A 22,148-nucleotide genomic window follows, 5' to 3' on the forward strand; every position below is an offset into this window, starting at 1 on the left:
AGTCCATGTGAGCAGCAGCAGGGAAGCATGGCTCTGGAGCTCTTGTTCCACCCCTGGCGCTGGCACTTACCCAAGGTGACCCCAGGGAGCCTCTGCCAATCCAGATGTGCCCAAGTCAGGCCCGACCTTAGCTGTGGGCGGAGGCCACATGAGCAGCAGCGTCTTCCGCGTGCAGACGGTCCGCGAGTGCAGCCTGCATCCCCTTACTCTTGTTTCCATCCCCCAGGCAATCTTCACTCTCCTCCTCGGACCATTCACCTTCTTTGACGTCCAGAAGACCAAGTACCTGCAGATCCTGACCTCTCTGATGAGATGGATCGGTGAGTCTGAGAAACAGCTCGAGTCTCTGCGCTTTCTCCTCTCGTCCCTTCCCTCTCCTTTCGCGAGAGGCCGTGCAGGGCCCCCAGCCGTAGCTGGAGAGTGGTTGTGGTTTCCATTGACTCAGGAGGTCTGTCTGGTCCTCCCACCTTTCCAAAGGGCAAGGAGGGGCAGATACTCAGCTTGCCTTTTACTGCTGGGGAAATTTAGCACCAAAAAAAAATGATTTTTTTCGAGGTCACATAGTGTGGATGGAGCTGGGGCTAGAGCCAGGATTGTTGATTCTAGGACCAGCTTCTTTCTCATACAACCATGCTGGGTGCCCACTGACCCACAGGTGGGCGGGGGGGCTCCCAAAAGCCTGGGTTGGGCTGTGCCCTGCAGGGTATGGGAGCAGCGCGGCTCCACGTTCTCGTGAGTGTGCTATGCGGCATAACCATAAAAGCCAGCGGGCTGTGGCAGCAGCCACTCTCTGCCCCTGGGTCTCTGGCCACCAGGGCATGAAAAGACAGCCCCTCCACAGCATCTTCTAACCGACAGACACCCTGCTGAGCATGAGCGCCATTGTCCTCAGCTGCGGTCTGGGGAGTCTGTTTCCCCAGACAGGTTGGTGGTTGGGGGCTGGTCCACTTCTGCCACACCATCCTGCCAGCCACCTCAGGGAAAGGGCCGGCTGCCGATCCACCTGGACAGAGGACAGGAGCAGGTGGGGCTTCTGTGGCCAGCACGGCTTTGGGCGCCCGTTGGACCCCTCTTCTGCTCAATCTAAAAGCTAAGAGGGCTGTTGCTGTTCTGATAGAGGGGCCTGGACAGAGTGGGTGTGTCCAGACTCCAGGAGCTCGCCTGCGTCTCAGCACAGAGGCACTTGGCTCTAGAGGAGCCAAGGTTGGGGCTCCTCCTTCCTGACCACCTTCCCCAGCCCCTTTTCCCACTGCGCTTGCCCATTCTACCCTCATCCAGACTCTGGGGGTGGACGCTGATCCTGATTCCATGCCAGGACTCAGCAGTGGGTCATGGTCGCCGAGGACACTTTCTGGTCTAAATGACTTCCAGCAGCTTGACATCTGCAATTCCCCTGGTTCCCCAGACTCAGGGGATTACAAGATGTCAGTGTAAGGAGCCTCCGTACACAGCAGTCTTGGCATCTTTAGTTGGAAGGGACCACAGCAGTCAGGTAGCCCTGCCTCGCCCCTCTGGGAGCAGGCTGTACAGCACAGGGCACAGGGTGGCCTTCGGGGCCCAGAGCTCATGACTGGGTGAGGCTCGCATTCCGCTCTGGGGGTGTATGTCAGTGCTGGGAAGTTTTTCCTTGTCTTGAGCCACGCTCACCAGCCTGTAACTTATTTGCCCTCTTGGCTTGTCCTTGCAAGGAGATGAGAGCAGGATGGAGATGAGTTGTGAGGCCCCCACAGGGGCACATCATCTGGGCTGAGCCCGTCCTTGACCATCCAGCTGACACAAGGGAGCGGGAGGACACCTGTCCATCCCTGGACAGGGCGGAAGTCTGCGTCTGCTCCATTCAGTCTCTCTGGTCACGTACTCACCAGTGAGTGCTGTTCCCAGATTGCACTCACAAGTTCCAAGCCCCAGGTTAAATTAACATGACTACCCGGGGGAAGATGGGAATTGTTACTTGGAACCTGGGGATCCCACCAGCTCCAAGGACGGATGTAGAATGGAGCCTCCCTGGGTGCCAGGAGCGATTGTGTCCAGAAGTCAGAGTCCGCAGGGATCAGAAACACCAGGGCTCAGCGTCCACCCTTCCTGTTTCTCTGCTTCTGTGAAGTATTTGAGAGCTCTGGGTAAGGCCGAGTGGGTAAAACCTGCTGGGCTCCGAAGAACGAGTTTTCTCAGTAAAGCAGGATTTGGAGAAAACTGTTCTCCCTCCTTGCCTTCCTGGCCTAAGTCTGGTGCTCCAGCTCCTGTGGCTCCCGGCAGCCACATCTGTAGCCCCAAGGTCTGGCCCCTACCCTACGTGGGACTGGCTGCACTTGACCTGCCCCTCAGCACTGGGGACGCTGGCATGGAGAAAGCTGAGCTGATTCCTGTCTCCTTCGTCCAAGAGGACAGGAACAGGGTGGGGAGAGGTGGAGGGAACACTCCTGCTTTAGCCAGCATGACAGCCCAAGAGGGGATGACACCCAGGATAGTGACAGTTAATGGCTTCCGAAGACCCCTGCACTTGTTTAGGGTGACAGATTCCTCCCCGTGTCTGGGGAGCAATACATTTGTTGAAAGGGAGAAGACTGTTAAAAGGAGAAGAGGAGGCTGAGGGCACATAAAGAGCGATTGTCTCAGAGCAGGAGACCAGCTGTACCCCTGCATCAGTCAGAGGAGGAGCTGAGTTCTGTGGCCAGCAGGGCCCCGGGGTCCTGGAAGGCGGCTGGGGACAGCCCGGGCCCCTTGCCATTCTGCTGTTGGAGACACTGCTTCCCCCGAGGCTCACAGTAGACTTGGCAGTTGCTTTAGAAAATCGACTCTTGTTTCCCCCAGCCCCTTCCCACCCCCAGGTCTCCCACCCTGAGGTTCCCGGGGCCCTGCAGTGCTGCGGAGCAGGTGACAGTGGCCTCAAGAGAGGCTCTTGGCAGCATCAGGAGCCCGAGGTGGAGACCAGCTCGTGAAGGTCGACAGCACTTGTTTTTTTCGTGGTGACATTGTTGTCTTGACATTGTTGTCTTAGCAAGTCATCTGCCTCTCTTTTCCTTTTGATCCAAGAGATAATCAAATGTCAGGAGCCTCTCAGGCAAACCTTTTCTCCAGAGTGCTGCTGGGGGCGACAACAGAGGCAGTGATTTTTCTCCATGAGAGACTCAGACCTCTGGGCTTAACAAGCAAACCTTTCTGTGACACAGCCCTCTTGCCAGAAGAAAAATTGCCCAGTTAGGTAAACTCTGAAGTGCAGCTGGGTCTAGGGTTCCATCCCCAGCAGCCAGCACTGGAGCCAGTGGGGCATTTTTCTTCCTAGCGCTGGAGGAAGGTGTGTTCCCCTCTCAGCCCTGGGCCGCAGCAGGGCTCAGGAGGGGAGGAAGGGGGTGGAGGTCTCCCTGGAGCCACCAAACAAAACAAAACTGGCAGCCCCTCCATGGGGGAGGGACCCCACGAGGGTTTCTCGCCTCTGGGCCAAGCTCACCCCAGGCAGTTTTTCGAGAACCACCCTAAAGGCAGTGACCTCAAAGGCCTATTTGTCCTCTCAAGTCTGTGCCAAGTTGTCAGTTCGCCACAAACTCCCTTTTCATTCTGTCTTAAAAGCAGCTGTGTGACTGAGTCCCACACACCCCTCCCTCCTTCCCACACTCCCGCCGCACCGCTTCCTCTCCTCTCTCCCCACATGAGGCCATGCTTTCCCCATAACCAAGTGGGGAGCTCGGGGTTGGAAATAAGCTGGCTTGGGTTCCAGGAAGACAAAGGGGAAGAATGAGCACCAAAGGGACCGGAAAATCATAAATAAATGTGCTGAGCCGGAAACTTTCTTGGGCTTAATTAGGAATTAGTTCTGCCATCTGTTGAAACGAGGCCGGAGGAGACTGCAGGCCCTGGAGCTGTGCTGAGGAGCCTTCGGGCCAGCTCCTCTGAGGGGCTCTGCTCTGCCCTCCTCCCCTTTAGTAGCCTCGGAAGCCCCCTCGTTCTGCCAGAATGGCACTGAAAGGGTTAAATAGCCTTTGTAAATAACCCCTTGTCCAGGAAAACTCAAAGCATGGGTAACACGTGATAGTGTCTGTTCATTTCTTGTGCTCCCCAAATAAGTTCTGGGGAGACTGGATTGGTCAGTGTGGGATGCCTGGATGGCAGATACTTCTGAATCCACATGGGGAAGGAGGGTCTTGGTGTGCTGTCCCCAGCAGTGAGGCTGTTGTTCTGGCCCTGGCAGACCTGGCTGGCTCACCCCCAGGTGGCCACCGCAGATTCCTGAGCAATCAGGTCTCCGGTGGCTGCTCTGCGCCAGGTGGCGCACCTGCTGGAGGTCACGCTGGACCTCCTTGCCTTGTTCCCCCCGCCCCTCGTGTGGGACAGTTGGCGTTTACTCCCAATGTGCGCAGATGGATCGAGTCTTCTCCGCCAGGTTCCTTGTCTGTGCAGTGGCAGCGAGGCCTCAATTGGGACCTTGTTGTTAGCACAGCACCTGCGCAGTGTGCAAAGGGGAGCCACAGCGAGTGTGACCGTCTTCAGCATCATCTTGGTCAGCCATCGCATCCCAAGAGTGGCCTCAAGATGAGCCTCTCTGGGGGCTGGCCATGAGACCGGGGACATGACCTCAGCTACCTCAAGAGAGCATGGCACTGGGTGTCCACACGGGTTTCACAGTGAGATCTAGAAGCATCCAGGTTGGCTCTGGGCAACCTCCCCTCCGCCACATCCCAGCTGTGGTGCCTGGAGAGGAGCCCTCTCTGCTCCGCCACCCCCAGCATCTACTCGCACACCCTTTGAAGAAGCTCTGAGCTGAGAGAATGAAAGGCAGGCCCATCTCACAGAGGGGCAGGGGCTCTAGCCTCTGCCAGCCACAGGTAGACCAGGGATGCTGAGGGGAGACGCAGCACAGAGGATGTTCTTTGTGCTCACAGGCCCAGCGCAGGGACTTCAGAGCCCAAGCCTGAGCACCTGAGCCCATGGCTAGAGGCTGCCCCTGCCTCACCGCCTGGAACTCTCGGGCTGGAAGGGGCCATGGCAGCTTCATTACTTTAGTTCCATTACCAACTTTCCCCGGCAGATGCCTGCAGGCGTCTCCCATGAACAGCTGGCTCGGCACGGGGCGCCCCATTTGGGGTTGTTAAAAACCCGACCCTTTCTAATAAAGGCTGCTCTGGAGCGCCACAGCCCTCCTCGCGCCTGGGCTGCAGGGTTCCCTTCCCTCTGATTGTGTGTGCAGAACAGACACCACACACTCTCTTTTTGCATCTGTGTTCCCCTCAAAGTGGGTCAGACACCGTCCTCTCCAGGCGTTTGTGGAAGAACTTGAGCCTGCCTCATGAAGTTCTCGGCCTCGCTCTCTCCACCTCCCTCAGCAACTGCCCCAGATTTGTTTTCCAAGCCGACAGAGAAAGGTGGGACGTGGTGGTGGTGGCAGGTGAGGCCCCCAAGAGGAAGTCATCACCTGGGGACATGAGGCTTTCTGGTGTTTACCTGTCCCCAAACCCATGACTGATCCCTGCAGACTGCCTCCTAGTGGGACTGCGCTGATCCGTCACCACCGGCAGCCAGGGGTCTTGTGTCTGGGCCATCTGGTGCCCACTGCTGCCAGGTTGGCATTGGAATTCCTCCACAGCCACTCAACTAGTGCCTCTCAGAAGTCCCAGAAGGACCCCCCAAAATGACCCCTGTGCATCCATCCAGACAGCTTCCTATGCCAGCCAGCACCACACCACCCCGCTGTCAGCAGCCCTGCACGGCCCGGGTCTCTGCGGCAGCCCTGCCCACCCTCCAACTGGGCCACTGTCCAGGGCTCTCCTGGGCTGTTCCGTATCCAGCCATGACTGGTTACACTCCCAGTGGAGGGAATCTTGAAAAACCTTTTGTATATGTTTCCTTTTGGTCTTAATTTTATTCTTGGTTTTCTAGAAGTTCTTTTTGCAAATGCAGAGGCCCATTTATAGGAGAGGAACCCAGTGTTTGTTTTAAGGTAAAGTAGGCAACTAATGAACACTTGCTGGCGAACAGCCAGCCATGTGCCGCCAAATTACTCCCTTCCTTAGCATCAGTCAGAACTGACCTGAGAGTTCACTTGGCCCCGAGCAAAGGTTGTTGCCCTTTTGTCCCTACCTGTCCTCTAAGCAGCCTTTGTTATCAGCTCTCATCCATGTACGGCCGAGATGGGCAGATCCAGCTATCAGACAAAGACTCCTGCAATGCCCAGGAGGTTGGTGGCCCAGCTGTCCGGCACTGACAAGGCAAGGAAACTAAGTCCCAGATCACTCATGGCAATGGGTCGAGTCTGACCCGACGATGGTGACGGGCATGGCCTCTGTGCAGAACTGGGCTTCATGTGGGAGGGTGAGTCTTAACCTTGCAGCAAGTCAGGCCATCATATACATCTGCAGGGCTGACACGGCCCACGACAACCCTGGCGCTCCAGCGTTACGTTCAGACCCAGGAGGGGCCACCCATCCTTGCTTGGTACCACCTCTCCTCATCTTCCTCACTCTCTCCTTCCTGTCTCTCTTGGCATCTAGCTGGCTGCTGGAGAGGAAAGGGCTGAGCAGCCTGCAGGAAAGGTGGCAGCGCCTGAAATTTTATGTTTCCAATCTCCAGGAAGGAGATTAGTCAGCCAGCAGCCAGGGGCCCTGCCTTCCCAATGATTGCACACTGAGCTTGCTCTGACAACTTAAGAATGAAAAATTGAGACCCTGCCCTCCCAGGCACCACCTGCCAGGCTCTGAGGGTGTGGGAAAGTGAAAGGATGAAAGGCCAGAGCCCGTGATTTCCGACGGAAGGCTTGATTGCTCCAGAGGCTCAGACACTTGCCCTTCACCAGGCTGCCGCCGCCTCCTGCCACCCTGGGGAGAGGGGGACTCTGCTGTCAGTCCTTTGGGCTAAGTAATTTAGCTGCAGGATAGAACCTAGTCCTATAAAGCTGGTTCTTTCAGCGCTCCTCTCTTCTCCCAGGGTGAGGAGTGAACAAAGCTAGAATCCTCCAGAAAACACAGGAGCTGGCCCACATGGGAAGATCAGCTGGCTTTAGACTCCCTCCTTTCAGCAGAAACCCAAGTGAGTGGTGGGTGAGTTGCTAGGCAAAGCTGGCATATGCTGGTTGCCCTACAGGTCTGAAATGAAAACCAGACCCAGGGCCAAGATGCTTTTGGTGCCTGGCATATCCATGTGGGGGCTTCCCATAGTCCCCAAAGGGAGCTCCTCCCAGGCAAAGCCCTCACCCGCACCACAGCCCAAGCACAGGTAGGTGCCACCCCAGGAAGGATGGGCCAGCTCAGGCTCCAAAGACCCTGTGTCCTTTAGTCCCTCCCGGAGAGGGCACACACCCGGAGGCCCCAGAGGTGGGGTGGTGGGGATTGCTTGGCCTTGAGGGGCCTTAAAGATGCTGGCGGTGGTGGGGGTGGACAGGGGCGTAAGAGGAGGAGCTGAGGGTCACTCTGGTTGGCAGAGCAGGGGTGAGCAGCCTGTTGGGGTCCTCCTTGCCCCCCTCCCCATCCCTGACCCCCAGAGCCCCAAAGTTTAGCTGAGGCCAGTGATGGGGTATTCCTGGGAACTGTTCTGACAGCAGCTTGACCTGGCCAGGAAGGCAGGGTCACTAGTATCATCCAGTCACCGTCCTTAGAGCACAAGGGGAGCTAGATGAGAACTCAGCACTGACAGTTTTTCCTGCTTGCCTGGGAACTGAGCTTTCAGCAGGGGCAATGGGTTTCTGCAATGATAGACGGCACGTGCAGCTTCCTGAGCGACTGGTGCGAGCCAGGCTTTACCAACGCGGCACTGCCCTATCTCACTCCAACCCTTCAGCGTTCCTACAATCATCTCCTTTTTTTTTTTTTTCTTTTTTTTTTAAGACGGAGTCTTGCTCTGTCGTCCAGGCTGGAGTGCAGTGGCACAGTCTTGGCTCACTGCAACCTCCGCCTCCTAGGCTCAAGTGATTCTCCTGCCTCGGCTTTCCAAGTAGCTGGGATTACAGGCATGGGCCACCACGCCCAGCTAATTTTTGTATTTTTAGTAGAGATGGGTTTTCTCCATGTTGGCCAGGCTGGTCTCAAACTCCTGACCTCAGGTGATCCACCCACCTCGGCCTCCCAAAGTGCTGGGATTACAGGCATCAACCACCATGCCCGGCCTCATCTGCATTTTTAAAGGTGATGAAACAATTTGCCCCAAAATTACACAATTAAGTGGCAGATTCAGGAGCTGTGTCCAGTGCAACTTGGCCATTTCCAAGCCAGGACTGTGTCCTGGTGTCGCTCACACCTCTAGGCTGCAGGATCCTTGGGCTCTTCTACCTCCAGCCTGCAAATGTGGGTCTCCTTTTGCCATAGTTGGTCCGGTTATTTAAGGAACAAATACCCAGTCACCTCCCCCTGTTTTAGGGCCAAGAGGCTGGTCTCCAGTGGTTCTCTGCTCAGGCTGGTGTTGCTCACCCACCCCTTCTGACGGCCCGGCTAAAGCCAGAGACCCCTGCAGCCCGGCGCCCTCAGAGGGCTAAGCGTTGGTGAAGGAGGGAGCTGGCGCCAAGTCCTCCCCTAGTCCTGTTCCCCACCTGGAGTGCCAGTGCCTGAGCTGGTGATGGGCACACAACCGGCCATTCATTATCATTAGCCTTGGCATGTTGATTCTTTGCTTGGAAAAGAGTGCCACTCCCAGACAGCCACCGTGACGGATGGCCTCCACCTCCCAGTGTCAGAGCCAGAGCCACACATGGGGAGCAGGGAATGGCATGGGGCTTGGGGCTCCCTGGCCTCAGGGACATCTGGAGCCAGGTTCAGAGGTCAGAGAGTTGCGGGGGCAGCTCTCCAGGAAGCAGCCCTGCCAAGGCACAGCTCAGCACTGGCACATGGGAAAGGCCTGGGGGCCCATGCTTGGGGTAAGACCCTTCACCCTTGGCCCTCAGGGTCATGGCTCTGAGTATGTGTGCACAACTCAGTATGTGGGCACCCAAAGGGACTAGGGAGGAGTGTGCCGCGTGCAGTCTGGCCCTAGTGGATGCGTGTCCCCATACTCCTCATCCCTTCCAGGCCCTGTAGAAGGGGATGAGTGGGTTTGGGGGTGGGGGCTTCTGGGCAGGGACCATTGGGCAGGGCCCTCCATGGCTCCTGAGGGCATAACCCTCTGATGGTGGCCCAGGACCACAGGCCAGTTCCATAGCACTCCAGACCCAGCCAGTGCCTCCCTCGCCACGTCAGGCTGCCCTGGGGGTCACAGCCCGAGGGCACTCAGAGCCCATTTGTCCTTGGGCTTTTCCAGAAGGATTGGTGCAGCGTCACAGCTCCACCCTAGGCCTTCAGTGTCCCCCTGCAAGTCAGGGCAGGTGACAGGGTTAGAGTGAGGAGTCCTGGACCGAGGTTGGTGGCAGAAGGGGGAAATCTTTCAAATCCTCAGCATCTCAGGTGCTTCCTAGGTGTGCACAGCCCACAGACCCCCAGCACAGGAAACCCCCACTGAGACGCCCGTAGAAATACAATGCCAGCCACCTGGGGAAACTTTTAATTTTTAGCGACATCTTGAAGTTCAATTCATTTTGATAAAATACTTACCGTATCAAAAATATCTTTCAACATGTAATCATGAAAAAAATGACAAGTGGGATACTTTACGTTCCTTTTCCATGCTAATCCTTTTTTTTTTTTTTTTTTCCGAGACAGAGTCTCACTCTGTCACCCAGGCTGGAATGCAGTGGTGCAGTGGTGCAGTCTCAGCTCACTGCAACTTCCACCTCCTGGGTTCAAGCGATTCTCCTGCCTCAGCCTCCCTAGTAGCTGGGACTACAGGCGCATGCCACCACGTCCAGCTAATTTTTGTATTTTTAGTAAGGATGGGGTTTTGCCATGTTGGCCAGGCTGATCTCAAACTCCTGGCCTCAAGTAATCCGCCCACCTCAGCACTGGGCCACACACCAAGTCTTTGAAACCCGGTGTGTTTTACGCTTGAGCACACCTCAGTTTGAGCCAGCCATGTTCCAGTGCTCAGTAGCCTCGGCCTTGGGTGGCCCTGGTGGTCAGCACAGCTCTAAATGCTTCTTGGTGCTTCTCCATCAGAGCCTGGTGGGTTTGTTGCCACCTTCAGGGAGAGCATGGGCAGCATTCAGGCTGCCCAGAAGTAGCCCTTGCTTAATTCCAGAGCCAGTGATGGGGATGAGGAAAACAGGAGAGCCACCAAGATGGACTCAGTGCCTCAGCATCTCATGCTCATGGGGGACTTTCATGTGTGCCCCCAGAGCAAAAGTGGGGGCTCCTGGGAGGGCCCTTTCTGCTCCCCCCTCTCCCCATCCAGGCTTGGAGAGCTCTGGCCTCTGTGTCCTAACTCCAGTGGTGCCTGGGAAGGTCACCCAACTCTCTCCAGCCCCACACAGACCCCAGCATTCTGTAAGGAAGGCAGAGTCCTGCCCAGGCCTCACATGGCTCAGAGACCAAGGCAGCGCTGCCTGGGAGGACCTGGAAGGAGCTCATCCCTCTCCACACCTCCAGCTCAGCCACCCATGTTGATGCCCAAGGGTGTGTGTTCAGCGCAGGAAGGAAGGAGCCTTCTGTCCCTGCCCACAGAGACCCGAGAGAGGTGAACTGGGGTTGCTGGTAGACTACTGGAACGTGAGCATCAGGGCCCTGGGCTCCAGACACCTACTCATCCCTGTCTGGCCCCAGGAATAAGTTACCTTCAGCTGCTACAAGGGCTTGGCCCAGTCACGGCTTCATCCCGCCAATAAGGCCCCCTTCTTCCCCTAGCCCCCCAGGGTGAGGTTCCAGGAGGGCAGGGATATTCCGGAAGGGAAGGATTTGGGAGAGATGCGGGTGTTTGTTGACTTTCATCCCCTTATAAACCAGCGCCACCTTTGCCATTTGGCAGGTGTTCAGAGTGGGTGGGCTCACCTGTCCTCCTCCCTGCCAAGGAGAGAGGCCGTAAGGACAGATGTGGAGGCAGTGCCTGCAGGGACTTCTTATCTGGCTCTTGCCAGGCTGAGGCTATCTGGGGAAAGGCTGCTTCTGTTCGCTTCTCTTCTGACTGCTTTAGGAGCCTGAGGACTCGGATGTTGTAAGAACATATCTTGATGTGAAATTGCACCTTGACTGCCACACTTGATGTTGCTGCAAAGCCGATATTAACATGAACCTTGGCTTGTCCAGATGCCCATACAGTGGATGTGCCTCCTGGCAGCTCAGTCCTTGTGTAAATTTTACTTCTAGCCTCCTCAGAAAGGGAAGGGAGGCGACTTCTCTGACTGGCCTGTGGCAGATCAGGACTTGTGCTTGTTTTATCTCAGCTCCAAGACAATGGCTTGTGTGCCTTCACTCTGTCTTCCTCACTCCCTCCCCAGGTGTCAGTGTGCGAGGGAGGGGAGCAGCTGTGGCCCAGGTGATTCAATGTGGCGAGGCCCGCGTGTGGAGCTGAGATCCACTATCGGGACAAGCCTGTGAGCAGCCAGCAGCCGTGGCAGGCGACCTCGCAGGGCCTTGATGAGGCTCTGCCTATGGGTGTCCTCGGGGGCCCCCCTCCTCGTCTCCACCCCACATTGAGCTGCTCCTCCTAAACCGTGAGGAGCCACAGCAGCCACAGACCTATAGGGTTGGAACGGCCCCGAAAGGTCCTCCCCGTCCCGTCTGACACCTGCTTCCCTTTTGGGACCCCCACCACGTGGCCTCCTACCCTCAGACTTGGCGGCCTGCCACGACGGGGATCTCATCATGTACCCCACAGCTAGTGTGCCTGATAACCAGCCCGTTCTTTGGTTGTAATTTGTCCCCTGTACTTTCCACCTGGACTCTGGTCCTCCGGACTCTGGGCACCAGAAGGACAGGGCCCCTGTCTCAGTGTGCTGTCCCCAGACAGCCAGCATAGTACCAGGGGACACTCAGTCCCTTGTTGTTGAAGGAATGAACAGTGCAGTTGGGCCCATGGGTGACACAAGACAAATGCGGTGGCTTTTGCATTGGCTTTTACTCAGATATTAAAAGAGAAGTCGCCTGCCACCCCTTCTCATTTTGTAGCTGAGCCTTCCGAGGCCCAGCAGCCGCACACGTGACCTATGTCAGCCTCCTCCTCTGTCCTCCCCTCTGCCTCCTCCCGGCTTCTCACTGCCGCTCTGCACCACTCAGCAGGACTCCTGGTGTGGAATTGTGGGTGGATGTGGACGCGAATGTTCTGGGCACTGCCTGTGATAGGCTCTTGGGGAACTGCAGGCCCTGCTGGGGGCCGACCCCCCACACATCTGACTGTGAAGTCCTGGGTGTCTGGTCCTTAGCGTGGCTGGGGAGCACTTTCTGCTCTGTCCCGCCTCCGTGCCCGTCTGCCCTCCCACGCAGGCTCCACGAGGTGGGCGCAGGCTGTCTCCGCGGCTGTGGCCGAGCCCTGGGCGTCAGTGTGGTTCTCGGAGCCCTGTTCCCCACCGCGCATCCTGGCAGGGTCTCCACAACCTGTCATCCTTGTTTCATCTTGATTTATGATCAGACCTAATGAGTTTTTGGAGCAGCTGTCTCCCAGGGATGCGGCGATCAATCTAGGAGATGGTTGTTGAACTCTGCTCCTCCCACAGCCAGGGGAGGCAGGGAGGGGCCAGGCAAAGGGGTGGGGTCACAGGGGCCTGGGCAGGTGCACAGTGGGGGTTAAGCCTCGTGCCATGGTCCCAGCAAGGTCAGGGCCCTGACCTCCCCTTCCTCCCTTCCTTCCTCCTTTCCTTCTTTTCTCCCTTCCCTCCCTTTCCTCCATCTCCCAGGGGAACTAGAGGTTCTAGATGGTGCCAGTTTCTTTTGAATGTGCTGGTTTGGAGACCAGGCTGGAACAGTTCCCTTCACTCTCCACTCCCAGGGGACAGATCCCAGCCCCCGCCTTCATATCCTCATGGTGGTGGGGAACCAGAGGGCCCTGCCCCCTCCCCAGGTAGCTGGGTTCACCTTCTGCCCCAACTGGGGCCATTTGCACTGGGAAGCTGGTCCTCACCCCTGTTTTGGGGGCATGGCTTTTCTAGAGCCACCTGCCCTTCCTGGATGTGCTCCTCACCATGGCAGCCTCTCCCTTTCCTGGTGTGTGAATGCCCTGAGTGCAGGTCGGGATTCATGGGTGAATGACCCACCTCTGCTGAGTGTGCACTCGGTCTGCTCAGCCCCAGAGCTGCTGGCGTCTCCATGCAGCGGAGCAGCCACATAGCTGGGTGAGCTTTCAACAGCAGTGCAGGGTGTGACCAAGGGGAGCTCACAAGACCCGCACGGCCCTGCAGCTGCGTCTGCCCCATCAGGTGTTTATCCCATTTTCTAACACTCTGGAATCACCTCCCAAGAGCTTCTACCATCTGCTTCTGACTCCCAGGCGGCAGCAAACATCCAGCCCACGAAGGTAGACTTGGTTTTTGCAAATAGACTTGTTTAAGACAATCAAAAGAACCAAATGGGTGACTAATCTAGGTAATCTAGGTGGTGGCATTAGGAGGTGAACCTAATTATGGCTAGAAGATCGTGAAATCATTTTTTTAATTACCCATAGCCGTGACTTTGTTCTTTTTGTTTGTTTTGTTTTGTTTTGTTTTGTTTTTTGATGGTGGAGTCTCACTCTGTCTCCCAGGCTGGAGTGCAGTGGCACAATCTTGGCTCACTGCAACCTCTGCCTCCCGGGTTCAAGCAATTCTTTTGCCTCAGCCTTCCGAGTAGCTGGGGATTATAGGTGCACACCACCAAACCCATCTAATTTTTAGTAGAGACAGGGTTTCACCATGTTGGCCAGGCTGGTCTCAAACTCCTGACCTCAGGTGATCTGCCTGCCTCGGCCTCCCAAGGTGCTGGGATTATAGGCGTGAGCTACCGCGCCCAGCTGCCGGGGTTTTGTTCTAGCTTAAGGTTCTAGAAGTTGTTCCACATCACTGTTGGTGTCAAAGGCACCTCTTTGCAAGACAGCTGCTCTGGAGGACGCCAGTTGGAAGGTGTACGTTTCGGGGCATGCATGTGTGTGTACAACTGTCTCATTTCTTTGGAAACCTACTTTGTAAATTGGTTTATTTACCATGAGGAAATCTCACAGGCATGGCTGTAAGGAGAGCTGCCCTTCTTTGGAGATGTGAGGCTGGGGAGTTAGAGGAGCAGAGAAGCATGAGCTGTGTTCAGGGCAGGAGGAAGCAGTGGCAGGGATGCTCACGTCCAGACAGCTGACCTCTTCCTGCCTTCTTGCCTGCTTGCTCACCAGACCCAGGGCCCAGGGCCGAGTGACAGACAGCTAGAGGAATTCTCCACTTGACTTTTTCTAAGTTCATGCCAGCCTTGGCCAGGGCCAAGTGCCAGGTCTCAAGGTGGTGCCTCGAGATGGCAGTGGCAGTGCAGGATTTGAATCTTGCCCTACAGCAGCTGCCCCCATTGCTCTGACCCTCGTGCCCCACTTATGGTGGCAAAACAGTCTGCTGCAGCCTCCTGAATAACAAATCACCAGGTGCCCCTGGGCCCAGTCTGGCCTCTGTACCCCCACCCCATCCTGCTCAGCTCTGCTCTGTAGCCCTTTCTGGCTCACAGGGACTCCACCTCCAGCGTGTCTCCTCTCTCCCCGGTACCCCCCCCCCGCACATCCTGCCCTGGCACACCTCCTGTGGGGTGCATCTCTCGCATAGCACTGCTGTGCACACCCCCCTCTACCCAGCCTCAGAAATCTCTGGGGCGAGCAGATTGCTCGGGGTCCTGGGCTGTGCCACAGCTGTCCTGTGCCATCCATCCCCACTGGGTAAAGCTGGAGGCAACGCCCTGGACTGAGACTGGAAGGAAGTAGGCCGCCGCTTCCCCTTGACTGACCAGCGTTGGGACGATTTGTGATGCTGGGGGAGGAGTCCCCAGGCCCTCAGAGTCAGGAGTGGCGGGGACTGGAGCGGGTGGTGAGAGGCAGAAACAAATCATCTTCTTTGCTGGCAATGTTCTCAGGCCGGTTTCAATGCTCCCTTCCTCCCCTCCTGTCCCCGACAGTGTCAGGCAGTTGTGATTTTTTTTTTTTTTTTTTTTTTTTTTTTGAGGAGGAGTCTCGCTCTGTCGCCGGACTGGAGTGCAGTGGCCGGATCTCAGCTCACTGCAAGCTCCGCCTCCTGGGTTTACGCCATTCTCCTGCCTCAGCCTCCCTAGTAGCTGGGACTACAGGCGCCTGCCACCTCGCCCGGCTAGTTTTTTTGTATTTTTAGTAGAGACGGGGTTTCACCGTGTTAGCCAGGATGGTCTCGATCTCCTGACCTCGTGATCCGCCCGTCTCGGCCTCCCAAAGTGCTGGGATTACAGGCTTGAGCCACCGCGTCCGGCCGGCAGTTGTGATTAAAAGTAATAGATGAAGATTCCATCCCACTCCCAAGTGTCATTGTGGGAAGACATTGCCTGGTTTCCTGTGGGTCCCATCAGAGCCACCTCTTCCTTCCAGGAGTCAGGGAGTGGGCCTGGCCCAAAGGGGACCATGAGGTCCCCAGCTTCCCACCTGCGGAAGAGCCCTGGGGCTCTGCGGGGGCCCCAGACAGGAGCCACTGAGCTGCGATCTGGCCTGTTTGGCCACTGCCCCTTCACACTTGCCTGTGCTGCTCACCAAGAAATGTCACGTGTCCGGGTGGGCTTCACCTGAGGGGTGAGGGCACAGGCTAGAGAGGCTGTCAGATGTGTTCTGAACAGAGAGAGCAGGGCTTGGTCAGCTTCAGAACAGACATGGACACCGGTGGTCTCCGTGTGTGAGTAGCTAACCGTGGTTCTGGGTAGCCCGGAGAGCAGAAGCCAGAGACAGAAAGATCTAAGAGTGCCATCTCCTCAGAGCGCTGGGAACGCAGCCCCTTATGCCTGGGGCGCACAGGCTGCCTCTGCGGAGCTCAGCCTGGAGGGTATGCTGTGAGCCTGTCTCCAGTGGTAGCCCAGAAGGAGGGCCACCATAAAAGGCTGCGAAGTGAAGCCAGCCTGGTCTCCATCAGCAATGCAAGCTGTTTGCTCTGAACAGATAGGGCCATGGGCCCCCTTCCACTTCCACAGAGAGTCCCCTGTGCCCTAGCTGTGCTGCCAGGCCCAGGAAAACAGAGCCACATGCCACCTGCCTCTAGCCTCGGTGTCAGCAGCCCAGGACTGGGCAGTCTGCAGCCTTGATCCTTGGTGCTGTTTCTGCCCTGGCATGACCACTGGCACCTTCCTGCCTCCCCTCAGCCCCTAGGTACCTACCTGTCTGCCCAGGGCTCCCAGCACTCCTGCCTGTTGGCTTCAGCTGTGTCTAGCAGATGCCCTCAGCCCAGGAGGACACCTCCCAAACACTCCATGCCCTTCTGCGTCTACCCCCCAGCTCCCCAGCCTCACATTTCTCAAACCAAGGGAGAGAGTGTGACCCTGTGTCCTGGCCCAGCCTGCTCCCTGCCAGGAAGCTGGCAGAGCCCCTGAGAGCCCTGGGGGGCCGAGGAAGGAGCCAGGCAGTGCCTGCCCCAGGATTCGCCCTCCTCTAAGAAGACAGAGTTGCTGCCTCTGCAAAGCCGGACCACCCTGCCCTTGGCCCCACTGCAACCCAGGCCCCTTGCTCAGCAGGGAGAGGGGAGAACAGGACAGAGAGGGATTTGCTCAGCAGGGAGAGGGGAGAACAGGACAGAGAGGGTTGCGGGACCTTCCTCTGATGAGCAGCCACTGTTGAGCCACCCAAGAATAGGGCTGCCTGAATGTGCATTTAATGACTCTTTTTCATGGGGCTATAGGCCCTGCAAGGCGCCCCCCAGACCAGAAACTCAGGGTAGGGCTGTGCCTGTCTGCACTGGCTGACTCCCCTCTCTCGTTTCCCAGCTTTCGCCGTCATGATTGTGCTGGCCCTGGTCCGCATCGGGCGTGGACAAGGGGAGGGGCACCCGCCCCTGGCCGACTTCTCGGGGGTCCGGAACCTGTTTGGGGTGTGCGTCTACTCCTTCATGTGCCAGCACTCCTTGCCGTCCCTCATTACCCCGGTCTCCTCCAAGCGCCACCTCACAAGGCTGGTGTTCCTGGACTACCTGCTGATCCTGGCCTTCTACGGCCTCCTTTCCTTCACTGCCATCTTCTGCTTCCGCGGCGACAGCCTCATGGACATGTACACCCTCAACTTCGCACGCTGTGACGTCGTGCGCCTGGCCGCTGTGCGCTTCTTCCTGGGCCTCTTCCCTGTCTTCACCATCAGCACCAACTTCCCCATCATTGCTGTGACCCTGCGCAACAACTGGAAGACGCTTTTCCACCGCGAGGGCGGCACGTACCCGTGGGTGGTGGACCGCCTCGTGTTTCCCACCATCACCCTGGTGCCGCCCGTGCTGGTGGCCTTCTGCACCCACGACCTGGAGTCGCTGGTGGGTATCACAGGGGCCTATGCGGGCACCGGCATCCAGTACGTCATCCCCGCCTTCCTGGTGTACCACTGCCGCAGGGACACCCAGCTGGCCTTTGGCTGTGGGGTCAGCAACAAGCACAGGTCCCCTTTCCGCCACACCTTCTGGGTGGGCTTCGTGCTGCTCTGGGCTTTCTCCTGCTTCATCTTTGTCACGGCCAATATCGTCCTCAGCGAGACCAAGCTCTGATGGCAGGACAGGCAGGTCTAGTGACGGGAGGCATAGGGGCCCCAGCCCCACCCCTCGCCCGTAGAGCCCGGATTTAGTTGCTCCCAGGTCTTCATGGGGCAGGTGGGACTGCGGCTCTAGGGGACACCCCCTGTCCAGCTGGGGGTCTTCTCCCCACCCCACCTTCCACCCAGTCCGCACCAGTCCTCACTCTCCCAGGCAGCTCTCCCACCAGGTCCTCCTGCCTGGGTGACACATGGCTGCTCCCAAGTTCTAGGACTCATTACTGGAATCACACCCCTCTCCTACATCTTCCAACATGTTCACCCCCCACCCCACCTCCACGGCGGGCTCCTCCCTGCACGGTGGGAGATGCAGTGCTGGCACTGCCATCCTTTGTCCCAGACCCACGCCCCTCCCCTCTCCAGCCCTGTCCTGCGTCCTTGTCTAAGAAACCTCCGCTAGCAACTGCGGCCTCTTCAGAGGTGAATCCCAGGCTGGAAGCATCCTAGCCAGGCCTGCCTGTGACAGCAGGGCCCACCCTCCCACCAGGCCTGGGAGGCGCTAGGCGCCACCTCAGAGAGGGCCTGGCTGGCCCCATGACAAGAACAAGAAGTGCTAACTGGTACCAGAGTCCCCAGATAGAGCTGCGAGGGCCCTCGCTGTGGGCGCGAGCTCCGGAGTAGCAGGCTGGATGGAGCGTCCCTTCTGTAGGGACACAGCCGCCTGCCAGCTGGGCCTAAAGTCTGGAGCTTGTCCCTGAAAGGGACCGTCTGCTGCCCTCGCTGCCCCGTTGGCCCCCTCAGGGCCTCTCGCAGTGCGGGTGGTCCTACTAGAGGGCAGCTATCCCCACCTGGCACCTCAGCGGCTTGGCGGTGACATGGCAGTGGGAGGGCTCTGAGGTTCCCACCCTGACAGTGGTCAGGCTGCCCGTGCTCCCATTCCAACGCTAAAGGCAGCTCCCTTAGGGGCTGGGTGTGGGTGCTCAGTGTTCACGCTATGTCCCTTGGGCAATGTGGGGTTGGATGGGGCCCCCGCTGCCATTCCCATGGAAGGAGGCCAGGTCCCTAGCCACCTCCCACTCAGCCATGCATGCACTTGCTGGGCTGGCCTCCTAGGAAACACAGGTGACTCGAATGAACTCTGTATTTTCAACGTGCCTTCTACTGCTTCAGGACCTGGGGGTCCCCCTGACCCTCACTGGCTTGCCCCCAGCCCTGGGCCTGGTCCCACCTGTCCTGGAGCCGCCTCTCTGGGGTGGGTCTCAGGCCCCGCCCCTCCCTCTTTTGAGTTCAGTGCCTTGCTCAGCCCATCCCCTGTATCTCGGCGTCTTCAGACCTCTGACAGAGTGACGATGTAGGGTCTCCTGGGGCCCAAGGGTCACAGGGTCAGGGAGATGTGGGATTTGCAGGGAACGCGGGGAGTCCACAGGCTGCACCACCTCTGCCCTGGCAGCTGAAGCCTGGGAGAGTGCCTGTGCGGTGTAATTGGCCTCCGCCCGCTTTCTCTCTGCCGACGCACCTCGGCGCTTCTCACAGCTTCTCACAGCTTGTCCCCACGTGTCATTTTCCATCCATGGGGAAAAAAAATGCCCCTTCTCCATCTGCCATTGCGGCTTCCTCCCAGGAGACCGCTCAGGATAGGTAGAGCAGGGGCCTGCAGTGGTCAGGCCAAGATCAAGGAAGACCTGGCTGCACCCCTGTGGCTGAAAACTCAAAACATCTGGAATTACCCTTCTCCAATTATGTTCCCTCTTGCTTAAAGACAAAGTTGATTAAATCATCCTGCCACCCCGACTCCAAACCAAATCTTGGACGCAAATTCATGAGCTTCATAAAGCCCAGGTTAATTTATGTGACAGTCTGGAACCGCCCAGCCATGGAGTCAGTGACCATGTTCCCCTCCACCTCTGAGCTGGGGCAGCCCTGGCCCTGGAGGGAACTGGCCCACAGTGACCACATCACTGCTGCCAAGTGGGGACCCTCACCACTGCCGTTGTCTAGCTGCTTTGCTCCTCCGTGTCCTCCTGCTGTAAGTCAGATGAGGTCACCTTCCTCTCCATCGATGCCAGGCTTCTGCCACTGACGGCCAATGGAGCTTGGGGCCAGGGGCAGAGAAACCCAACAGCAAGACAGCCCCAGGTGATGCTGGCTCTCCACGTGCATCAGGCACATTTCACTGCAGCCATCATCAACTTGGCAAAGTAGGCAAGTTCAGCTTGTGGTTTCCATATTGCAGATGGGCCCCCGAGGTCAGTGGTGGGGAGAGAGAAGAGGATGCCAGCCCAGCCTGGCCCCGGAGCAGGTGTCGCTGTGGAGGAAAGCTTAAACTCAGCAGCCTCTACCCAACAGCTGCCACCTGCGTGGCCCTACATGGCCCCAGGGCAGACCAGGTCAAGGTGGTAGCAAACTTTCTTTGCCTCCCTCCCCGCAGAAGCACCAGACCCACCTGAGCCCCAGAGCCTCGTGCCAGCAGCTCCTGGCTGTTCCTCACCTGAGGCTAGAGCAGCAGCTGCTGGCTTATAGATGGGGCGGATAGCAGGTGACAGACTGGGAGGCACTGCTGGGTGGTGGAGGTGGGCAGTGGCACCATGATGGGCCCTTAGCCACATAGCCATCCTCACCACGGGGCCAGGAGCAGCCTTGGCAACAGGCAGAGGCCAGAGTGGTGGGGAGGACAGGGGCTGCTGCCCCGCTCCTGGAAAGCCACTGCGGAGGGGCAGTGGCTGGTAGTGCCAGGCCCGGGGGAAGTGGAAGCGTCCTGTCTGGGGCCATATTCCCAAGCAAGGGTGACCCATGGTTAAGGGCCACTGGAAAGTTGGAGAGAGCTTGGGATCCCTTCCACTTGGGGCCGATGGTGTTGATTGCAGACTGGAGGGGTAACCTCCGCTGTGTGTCATTATATGCCAGGCATGGCATTGGGTACTTTCTGCATGGACCAGGCAGCTGGGCCTGCCATTTGCAGGCAGCGAGCCTCCGTGGTCTGTCCTTCCTCATTTGTAAAGTGGGGTAACAGCAGCTACGTCACTGGCCAGTTGTGGGGATTAAAGTGCTGAGCTTAGTGCCCAGCACAAAATGCTTAATAAAGCTATTCAGTGACACCTGTTTCCCACATCACTCGCCAGACTAACTACTTGTAGCCAGGGACCCCCGACTCCTTAGGACTCCTGACACCTACTTGGTTTCATAGCCTCCTAATGAGTTGTCACCGGATTGCGATTCGGAAACAGAAGATTGGTCTGAATTATCTGGAGTCTAGAGGGCTTTGGGGATAGGGGTTGTCTCTCGGTCCCCAGTCCCCTAGGAAACTTGAGGACAGTCCTTCCCTTTCAAAGAGCAGGACAGGCTAGGCTGGAGGGTCCTGACTGAAGACATCAGCCTGCCTTTTTGCAAGCTCTGCCGTCCTCCCTTCCACACACCTGGCTCCCTGCAAAAAGCTGGCTTGGACTACAAGCCACTCAGCTAGACACAAGGAAAAACAGCTACAGCAGCAACAGAAGGGACCCCAGTTAGTAAGATTTTCCTGCTCTGAGGCCAGCCACAAGGGCCTCTCTCTGTATCTCACCCAAAGAAAAAAAGTGGTATTTGAGCATATGGGTTGCCAGGCCCTTGTTTATGACGCTTTCACATCTGTGGCCTTACTTATCTCTCCTCTCCCCTGCCACGCTTTCTTCCCTTCCTTCGGTGGTGCAGGAAGCCAGGCCAAGCTAGTTCTGAACTCAGGATGCATCCTTCCTGCTACCTGTCCCCCAGGATTCATGGCCTCCTGCCCCCGCCCCCAGATATATTCCTAGAGAAGGAACAAGGCAGCCAGCGCCTGGCCCAGGAGCAGGAGCGGCCCTCAGAGCCAGCAGCAGGCTGAGTTCCACATTGGAGGCTCAGCTCTTAATGATCTTTCCAGTTCTTGGTTATTAATGATCTTGGGCAGAGAGCGGAGCAGCCCTGATCTCACAGCTCCTCCGGGCTACCTCACCTGCCACAGCCTCCCTCCCAGGCCCGAAGGCAGACCCTGACTCCGGGAGGAGGAGGGGCTCGGTTCCAGGGGCTGGTGGCCAACAGTTAACCCTTGCACCACTAGTGGCTGCGACCAAAGTCAAGCTCCCTTCCAGAGTGCTGGCCTCCAACACTCACCTAGACAAACTCCCGGCCTGCTGTCCTGAACCTGGATCCAGCCCATGAAAACCCATAGGGTAGAGAGCATGAAATTGTAATGGACAGGGCCACCTACTCTTGGGGTACTCTCCCACCAAGAATGGAGGTGTGTCCCACCCTACCATTTCAGCTGCCTTCACCCCTAAAACTAACCCCCCAAAAAAGTCCAGTTCTTACGGCCCCAACCCAAGCAATGGGTCTTCAGAGACTAAAGAGGCCATCTGGCTTCCTGGGAACCAGCAAGGAGCTATGGGGGAGGGCACTGGCAGAGACAGCCAGCACCGCCCCTCGGGCTTCCTCTCTGTCACGTGGAATTAGCCTCTGGTCTGCCTCCACGCAACTTGTCAGGACAGCCAGGGCTTGGCCTTTATATCCTCAGTTGTTAGAAAAGGGTCTGACAGAATCAATAGTTCCACTGTTTGTGGAGCGGATAGAAGAATGAAAGCCTGCTTGCTCCACAGTCATTGTAGGAGGTATAAGTGTAATTGCAGACGTGAAAACATTGAAAATGGTAAGCAAAAGCCATCTTTTCAGATGGGCCAGAGGCAAAG

General features: G+C 57.4%; 1 protein-coding gene across 3 annotated transcripts in view; it reads left to right on the top strand.

Moving 5' to 3' along the window:
- The window catches only part of TMEM104 (transmembrane protein 104), a 64,397-nt gene extending 43,851 nt beyond the window's left edge, over positions 1 to 20,546 (top strand). For all 3 annotated transcript variants that reach the window (XM_033182067.1, XM_033182068.1, XM_033182069.1), the window contains 2 exons: positions 227 to 320; positions 16,707 to 20,546. In XM_033182067.1, the coding sequence (XP_033037958.1) occupies positions 227 to 320; positions 16,707 to 17,467 (855 nt within the window). In that variant the 3' untranslated portion in view covers positions 17,468 to 20,546. The remainder of the gene's footprint in view (positions 1 to 226; positions 321 to 16,706) is intronic.
- The last annotated feature ends 1,602 nt before the right edge of the window (positions 20,547 to 22,148 follow it).

This window comes from Trachypithecus francoisi, unplaced genomic scaffold (assembly GCF_009764315.1).
Source record: "Trachypithecus francoisi isolate TF-2019V2 unplaced genomic scaffold, Tfra_2.0 Lachesis_group20, whole genome shotgun sequence".
NCBI classification, from domain to species: Eukaryota; Metazoa; Chordata; class Mammalia; order Primates; family Cercopithecidae; genus Trachypithecus; species Trachypithecus francoisi.